The sequence below is a fragment of the Muntiacus reevesi genome, chromosome 1 (genome assembly GCF_963930625.1).
Source record: "Muntiacus reevesi chromosome 1, mMunRee1.1, whole genome shotgun sequence".
NCBI classification, from domain to species: Eukaryota; Metazoa; Chordata; class Mammalia; order Artiodactyla; family Cervidae; genus Muntiacus; species Muntiacus reevesi.
The window spans coordinates 6,150,812-6,160,405 of record NC_089249.1 but is presented as its reverse complement, the minus strand read 5'-3'; the positions used below and the strand labels follow the sequence as shown (position 1 = coordinate 6,160,405).

General features: G+C 38.8%; 1 protein-coding gene across 1 annotated transcript; it reads left to right on the top strand.

Moving 5' to 3' along the window:
• The first annotated feature begins 3,278 nt into the window (after positions 1-3,278).
• Positions 3,279-4,220, top strand: LOC136163627 (olfactory receptor 9K2-like). The gene has a single exon (XM_065928128.1). The coding sequence runs from the start codon at positions 3,279-3,281 to the stop codon at positions 4,218-4,220; it is 942 nt and encodes a 313-aa protein (XP_065784200.1).
• Positions 4,221-9,594: the final 5,374 nt, after the last annotated feature.

Below are 9,594 nucleotides of genomic sequence, written 5' to 3'. Positions count from 1 at the left end.
TTTGACAAAAGGCAAATGATGCCAGGTAGGAATCTGGGTTTACATAGAAGAATAAAGAACCCACCTAGAATAGCAATAATAAGAATTTTCTTATTATTTAAATATCTTAAAACAACTTTTTATTTTATATTGGATTATAGCTGACTAATAGTGCTGTGATGGCTTCAGGCACACATCAGAGCTGCTCAGCGTATGTATCCCTTCTCCCCAAGAGCCCCCTCCCTCCAGGCTGCCACATGACACTGAGCAGAATTCCCTGTGCTATACAGCAGGTCCTTGTTGATTACCCATTTTAAACATAGCAGTGTGTACAGGTTCGTTTCAAACTCCCTAACTGTCCCTTCTCTCCACCCTTCCTCCTGGTAACCATAAGTTCATTGTCTAAGTCTGTGAGTCTGTTTCTGTTTTGTAAATAAGTTCATTTGCATCATTTCCTTTTAGATTCTACATATAATGGATATTGTATGATATTTCTCCTTCTGTTTGTTTCACTTCACTCAGTATGGCAATCTCTAGGTCCATCTGTCTTGCTGCAAATGGCATTATTTCATTCTTTTCAGTAGGTGAGTAATGTTTTATTGTATACATGTAGCATGTCTTTATCCATTCATCTGCTGATGCAAACCAGCCAGCACCAAGACTGCATAGCCAAGATTAGCAGAGTTGCCTGGTTGATGACCCCAGTCTTGGGAGGTTATATGACACTGATGTTTTATGCAATCATAAAATCTCCATAGATTTTGCAGTAGCTAGCCTGTAAATAGGCTAAGGAACATTTCATTTCATCATTTTATCTTGAGCATTATATTTTCAGTCTTTGATAAGTGAATTTCAGTATACAATAAACTAAGAATGGCTACAGTTCTACATGTTCATTTCCTTCAAGTCATTACTGTTTTCATTACCTGTGTTTCAGTGTAACAGGCACATTCTGATATCTGAACCCTCAAACCTGTGGTCCAGTTAGAACCATGTTCTCAGCCCACCAGAGGTGACAAAGCCTTGACATAATGATTGTCACTTATTTTCAAATATATTTGCTTAGTAGTTGACTTTTGTTTATTCATTTAAATTATGAATGCACTGATAAAATGGTCTATAAATGTTTTATGGTATGATATGAAAAACAGAAACCATCCAGCAGAGAGTAAGATCTTAGGAGAGGATAGGGAAATGAACTTAGAGAATGGGCTTCCCTGGTAGCTCAGTGGTAAAGAATCCATCTGTTAATGCAGGAGACACAGGAGACATGGGTTTGATCCTTAAATTGGGAAGATTCCCTGGAGAAGGAATTGGAAACCCACTCCAGTATTCTTGCCTGGAAAATTCCATAGACAGAGGAGCCTGGTGGGCTACAGTCCATTGGGTCGCAAAGAGTCAGACACCACTGAGCTTGCACTCAGAGCAGAGAGAGAGAGCCTAAAGAATATAAGACTATTAGCTGCCATGTAAAAGCATCAATAGATGAATTCAGTGTGATTGTAGGAGGGAGAAAAAACTGAGGAATGAAAATTATGTGAGATAATATATTTTAACTTTAAAACAAACTTTTCTAATAAGAAATTGTTTCCCAAAAGACCTAGAGATGGTTCAGGGTGAGTTGGAAGAGTAGATAATATTCTTTCTTTTGTTTCTTTCCTATATGGCCCTCGTGGGATGGACTTGGAACTTGGCACTGTTATCACCCCATAATTGACTTTATTTTTAGCCTTCCTCAGAGGGACCTTTTCATGCAGTTCATGCTGCAATTATTTGAAATAGTTGCAACAGAGATGACTAAGGCTACCAGGTTGCCTCCTGCTCTATTCCCCCAGGTCATCGGGGACTACTTCTCCTCACTGGTGATATTATCTTTTCTGTACTTAAATTCCATTTGGCTTTCATCGTTCTCATTCTAAGACCTGTAAGATATGTCCTCATGTGCATGACCATGCAATGTGATTCTTCAGGTTCAGGTGCATTTTCTTTTCAGTTTCCATAAAGAAATGGCCACAGGGTTAGAGTCCTCATCAGGTCATCTCTGTCATCCTCTAGAAAGAGATAAGAGGTCTATAGCTATAGGGGATTTTCAGGCAAAAACACAACAAAGGAAATGAAAAGGCTATTCTTAATTGAAAAATGAGATATTAATCTCTGAGCAGAGCTCAAAACTAAATAAAATTATATATTTCAAAACAAGAATTTATATCTCATGTAAAATTTTAATTCTTAAAATATGCTGAATTTTGACAATGTCTTTAATTTCCCTTCTCTGGTTTTACACTCCTTTTTCCATTTCTAGGATTAAACACAATAACTTTTGTATCCTTGCTTCTACCATTAGGAAATTGCTCCACCAAAGTAAGGTGAGAAATATTCAGGTAAGAGATGAGATAATGTCAAATTTGTACAGAAATTTTTAGGAGCTGTCAATTTTTCCAGTAGCATGTCCGAGGTTTGTCCACTTTGAGAAGCTGAAGATGCCTTCATTTTGGATGAAGGTTTTGGATAACCAGATAACTCTCTTGCTATTCTACTTTAAACTCTCACAAACTGTTTAGCTATTGACCTGTTTTAATCTCTACCACCTACTTGCGGAATTTAAAATTACTCTTTTTGGGCTTCCCCAGTGGCTCAGTGGTAAAGAATCTGCCTGCCAACGTAGGAGACACAGGAGACAAGGGTTTAATTCCTGGATTGGGAAGATCCTCTGGAGAAGGATATGGCAACCTACTCCAGTATTCTCATCTGAGAAATCCCATGGACAGTGGAGCCTGGAGTGCTACAGTCCGTGGAGTCACAAAAGAATCAGATACAAGTTAGTGACTATACAGCAACAAAATTGCTCTTCAATTTGATCCTTTTGTTGTAAAATGGAAGCATTGAAATGAATTTGAAATTACAGAGAGCAAATATTATTTATCTCTCAAAATCTTCAGATATGTTAGACTTGCTATGTAAATCAAATGAGGAACTAAACAGGTATAAAGAGAAAATGCTTTATGTGTGAAAGTCAAGTGCATTATAATGGAAAGAGGACTGGAATTGGAGAATCACACTAGAAAACTATGAGTTAGGTGACTCAAATGTGTGCTGATGGGCAATTACAATATACCTCAGAGTCAATTCCCACAAAAGGATGCGGCAAATCATACATAACACAACAGAATCTTATAAAGGAGATGATAATACAAATTTCAATGTCTTATAACAAGAGGCAAAAGATATTTTGTGATACCAGGAAATAGGTAGAAGTCTCTGTTTTAATCTTATCTTGTACCTCTCAGCAGGTTCTTGCCATGGGTGACAGGGAAGCATGCAACCACTCAGATGTAACTGACTTCATTCTTGTAGGCTTCAGGGTCCGTCCAGATCTCCACATTCTCCTCTTCCTCCTATTCCTGCTTGTCTATGGCATGGTCCTTTTGGGGAACATTAGTATGATTGGCATCATTGTGACTGACTCCCAGCTGAACACACCAATGTATTTCTTTCTAGGCAATCTCTCCTTCATTGACCTCTTCTACTCCACTGTTATTGCACCTAAGGCCATGGTCAACTTCATGTCTGAGAAAAAGACGGTCTCTTTTGTAGGGTGTGCTGCTCAGTTCTTCTTTTTTGCACTCTTCATTGTAACAGAAGGGTTTGTCCTGGCCGCCATGGCCTATGACCGTTTCATTGCCATCTGCAACCCTCTTCTTTACAATGTCCATATGTCAAGACGCCTTTGCACTCAACTGGTGGCTGGTTCCTATTTCTGCGGTTGGGTCAGTTCCATCCTCCAAGTCACCGTAACATTCTCAGTGTCTTTCTGTGCCTCTCGAGTCATTGATCACTTCTACTGTGATTCTTACCAAATTGAGAAGATCTCCTCTTCTAATATCTTTGTCAATAAGATGGTATCTCTTAGTTTGGCTGCCTTCATAATTTTGCCCACAATAGTTGTTATTGTAGTATCCTACATGTATATTGTAACCACAGTCCTGAAGATCCCCTCCAGTGAAGGGAGAAAGAAAGCCTTCTCCACTTGCAGCTCCCATCTTGGGGTGGTAAGCTTGCTTTATGGGACTGTCTCCTTTGTGTATCTCACACCTCCAAGCAATCCTGAACTTCGTAAAGTGGCTTCAGTAGTTTACATATTGGTTACACCCATGCTAAACCCTCTGATTTACTCTCTAAGAAACAAAGATGTCAAGCAAGCTTTGAGAAAAATCTTATGGAAGAAGAAAGCTTTATCCTAATTCTACTTTCTTGTGATTTCCTCATTAATGGGCCCATCGATAGTTTCAGCCTGATTTGCTTTCAGTGTGGAGTCAAGCTTGAGTCATTTGAAGATCCTTTACATTGATCATTCCATAGATGAATTATTTTCAGTGAAGGAGTGGTAACAATTTATCATTTACTCTTCATCATTCACTCTCCCTTAAGAGCAGTGGTATATCTCATGCATCAGTAAAATTTGCAGTCATCCTATAAACAGAAATATACTCCTTACTCTTTTTAGGTAAACTTTATGGAGTGAAGGAAAAAGAATTTAATTTTATTACTGTTATTTTTCTTTGGGCCCTATTTTTAGATAGTGGGCAGAAAAAATGCTTTGGTAGAATGCTAAGCTCAGAATAATGTTTAGAAGAAGGGTCAACCCAAGACAGGGTGATTCTGAGTTGTAAATATTTAATTATTTTATGAAATTTAACTGTGAATAAATTTATTCACAATTACATGATTTGGGGCTCATAGTTCTTGAATAAATATCATGGTATAAGATTGCTTTTTGTCTGTGCCATCATGAGTTTATCAGAACAACTCAATAAATCATTGGTGTTTAACTGTATCTTACTGTATCTTATTGTTTGTTATTGTTGTTTAGTCACTAAGTCATGTTAGACTCTTTTGCAACCCCACGGATTGTAGACCCACTGTGCATCTCTGTCCATAGGATTTTCCAGGCAAGAAAACTGGAGTGGGTTGCCAGTTCCTTCTCCAGGTGGTCTTCCTGACCCAGGCATAGAGCTCACATCCCCTGCATTTCAGGCAGATTCTTTACCACTCTGCCACCAGGGAAGCCCATATCTTATTGTTACTTATTTTAAATAATGTTATTGATTTATTATCATGTCAAAGATTTGGAGAAAGGTATCTTGTATCCAGTTTTCTAAAAACAGGATATACAAATCCACAAAGATAAGACTTTAGTACTGATGTCCTATCTAGAAGGGTTAAAAATTGCATTAGATTTAAATCATTGATCCCAGTTTACTGGATTACTCTGTTCTCTTTGGTAAATACTATTAAATTAAGTTTTGTGTCTTCAAAAAAAAAAAAGAAAAGTGAAAGTTGCTCAGTCTTGTCCAGCTCTTTGTGACCCCATGGACTATACAGTCCATGAAATTCTCCAGGCCAGAATGCTGGAGCGGATAGCCTTTCCCTTCTCCATGGGATCTTTCCAACCCAGGGATCAAACCCAGGTCTCCTGCATTGCAGGCTGATTCTTTACTAGCTGAGCCACAAGGGAAGCCCAGTTACTATTTATGTGTACACAATTTTTGTTTGCTTTGTATTTTAATTACATGTGATATTTTAATTTTCCTAACACTTGTTTTGTTGGTGCTGTACTTTAAATGAAGCTATTTATATTTCTAAAGTAATATCTGTGTTGTCATATTGTTTTAATTTTTCCAATTCAGGTTGTGCTTTCAGATGCAAATTGTAAGGAGTTCAATTCTCCAAATACATTTGTGTGAGTGTGCTTAGTTGTGTTGTGTTGGATTTTTTGCAACAAGATGGGCTGTAGCCCACCAGTCCAAATATGTTTGAATCAACAGAAAACATTGTTGAAGAAGATGGTCAAGATTTTGCATCTATTGTATCCCTTTAATCTATGCATTTGGTAATAAATTTGTTGATGGAAAGATGCAGAAGGCAGAAGTAAGAGGATGTTCTATAAGATGAACTGTTTAATGTGTGTTTGCCTGCTTCTGCAATTTCAGATTGTATCAGTAAAGTCAATCAATGTTGAAAGAGCTCTGTGATTGTAGAGAGAATGCAACTAATTGTAGAGGGAATGCAACCCTTTGCAAATATTAGAAAAGGAGGGGCTGAGTAGAGAGGGATGGCGGTTGGGAGAGCAGAGTGTCCTGGTATTTCTCATACTATTAATAAAAATAGGTTTCTTCTCTAATTCTTACATATTCCAACTTAGACAATTCCTTAACCAAAGACTACATCAATATTTTTTCTCAAAGGATGAAAGATTTTTTGTACTATTCTGAATGTGGTTCTTAAATTCAAAAATTATTATTTTTTGCTCCTTACTAATATTTCTAATAAATCAATTATTTTATCATTTTCACTTCAACTACACATATCCATTTTTATTTGCTTAATTGTGTGTGTAACAGTTAGGTTTATTTTTTTTCAAAACCATTGAAAATTACTTTGGCTAAAGTAAACAAGGGAAATTTATTAGAAGGATATGTGAAAGAGAAAAGCCAAGGAACCAGCCTTGAAATTGGGTAGGAACCAAGGAGTCCCAAGAAACAAAGAGACAAAAGTTTTAGGAGTCTGCTAGCAGAAATGTTGCATTGAACACCATATTTGGAACATGGAAACTCCAAGCATTTTCAAGCTTCTGTAAACTGGAAAAAAAAAATACATGCAACCTAAAAATTGAGAAATATGTTTTATTCAGTGGAAATTTTTAGGACTTAAGTCCAGGTGGCAGCATCTCAAGGAACCCTGAGAGAACCGCTCCAAAGAAGGGGGAGGGAGGAGCCAGGTTACATATAAGTTTTTCAACAAAAGGCAAGTGGTCTGAATGTCAGTTTTTTTTTTTTTTTTTTGTAAATAAAAAAATCAGATATCCCAAGTTAGGGGATTTAGCATATGGGAAGTGCAATTTCTGTGTATGGGAAGATACAAGAGTCTGGGCTTACTGAAATCTTTCCTTTGATACATACCTCAACTGTCTGGGTTTTTCATGTTCTGAATTTCCTTGGTGGTTCATGATAGGAAGTGACTGCAGTTTGATGGCTGCTAGATGGCAAGTATTCTTTCCTTCCTGAGTTCCCTCAGGGATCATCAGCTCACCATCCATGGTGGCTGCAACTGCTGATGACTGTGACATCTTTGTTTACTGATATGGCAGGAATATTTAATTTCTCACTTCCTTTTCCCTTTTCTGTCAATTTAAGTCCTGATACAGTATACTATGGATTTCTCAGGTGGTTCAGATGGTAAAGAATCTGCCTGCAGTGTGGGAGACTGGGTTCAATCCCTAGGTTGGGAAGATCGCTTGGAGAAAGGAATGGTGACCCACTCCTGTATTCTTTTTTTAACTTTTGGAACACTATAATTGACAGAATGGAAGTATACAAATGAATTTCAAAATGAAATCAATGCACCCAAGAGAGAGATCTAACATGAGATCAGCTCAAAATGAAAATCTGGTCAGATGGAAGAAGGCCAAAGTGTAAAGCAGAGAGTGAGGAGGGATGTGTAAGAGAGAGGAAGGGCCCTGGGACCGAGTTTTCAAGACATGCTCAGCTGATGTCTTCAACTTCCAGGTCCCCGAGGCCTTAGTTGGTGGTTTGGGACAAACATGTTATTTGGTCACATAGAGCAGCGGTAGAGATCAGCTGTATCTGGAATGGGGAGGGAGGTTAGAGATCTGGGGAGACTGTAGACAGTCTACGACAAAGAGGACGGAGGTATGAGGGTGCGAGTGCTAATAAGGCTCCGTGTCCCCTTACCAGAGGCGCCAACCAAACCACAGCACTGTACTATGAAAACGATTCAAGTTACTACTTTAGTGGAGGATATGAAATAGCCACAGGAAACGTCCGCAGAAAAGGTTCAGCTTATATGGACAAAAATACACATTCAAGCACTGGATTACCTATAGTGCCGCACTCGGAGTTGGTAGAGAAGGGGAGCTCTTTCTGGGTGACTTGCAGAAAGAAGACAGGACAAGATGAAGACTAACAGAACTTTGTAGACAACCGAATGCTTCAGTCCTCTCCATGGAGAAAAGATGACCTTCTGCGAGTCTTCCACTGCAGTATTCTTGCCTGGAGAATTCCATGAGCGGAGGCACCTGGCAGGCTACAGTCCATGGTGTCGCAAAGCGTTGGACATGACTGAAGCGACCAAGCACCCACACACAGAGCCCTATGCTGGTGGTACCTGATCAGGCTTTGGGTGTGTGTCCCTCCCTTTACTAGAGAATGGCTGGACTCTTGGCTCTGACTTTATTTAATTGTAAAACGTCTGAATCTTTAAAACATAATGACACATTTATTAAAAGGGCTTAAATAAAAAAATTGACAATATTTCATACTGGTGAGGATGTAGAGCAACAGGAAGTATCTTTCAATCTTCATGAAGATGGAAATGGTAGAGCAGACAGCTTGACAGCTCCTTATAAGTTAAACATAGACTAATTGTTCAAATTGGAATTTGTGTTCCTAGATATTTACCCAACTGATTTAAAAACTTACTGGGGTGGCTACATGACTTTTTATCATTTGTCAAAGCTCATAGATTTTTATGGTACAAAGAATAAAAACTAAGTTTTTATTCTTTTACCAACTACTCTGGTTGGTAATGTCATTTCTCACAGAAGTACAGGTTTACAACTGTAACAATTCTGTGCACGTATACTGGCATTGAACAAATTAAAGTGAATAGACAACAAATGGTGATCATAAGGTTTCTCAATGTTGGAATGGGAGGTTATAGATTAGCAAAAGAGAAAGCTAGAATGAACATGGGAGATGGGATAAGATTAATATAGATGCAGATGGATAAATAGAGAAAAAATCATAGCTATATATGTATACACATATGGGCTTCCCTGCTAGCTCAGTGGTAAAGAATCTGACTGCCAATGCAGGAAATGCAAGTTTGATCTCTGGGTTGGGAAGATCCCCTGGAGAAGGAAATGACAACCCACTCCAGTGTTCTTGCCTGGGAAATCCCATGGACAGAGGAGCTTGGCGGGCTACCATCCATGGTGTCACAGAAGGGTCGGACACAAGTTCATGACTAAACAACAATCATGTACACACACACACACACACACACACACACACACACACACACACACATATTCTAGTTACTTACTCAAAGAGCCTGGAAGCAATGATACCTCAGTAGCAATAAGGACATCTAGCAACTCAATCCCGATTACTAATTACATTCCCTAATAAAAGGAACTAAGAATCATTGGAGAAAAGGTTGATTCTGAGCAGGACCCTGTGAGGCTTTCCCAGGACAGTATTTCCTCCACTAAATTCTCTGCTTTAGTTCCTCTTTGAAGATAATAGTATTCGATGCAAATTTCCCGAGTTGTTTTGTAGATGTGGAAACCCTCCATCAGTTGGAAGGTGTTAACTACTTGATGACCGTAAGCACAGAGCCCCAGGCCACCGGGAACCTAAGAATTGATAAATTAACTCCTGCGACACTACCCTGGTCTCTCATCATCAGCCAGTCGGAACTGTGCAGGATCTTATCACGTACCTTGGGACACCTCCTCCCTCACCTGATATTTTAAAAATGCTTTGCCAAGACCTCTCTGGTAGTCTAGTGGTTAGGAATCTGTCTTTCGATGGA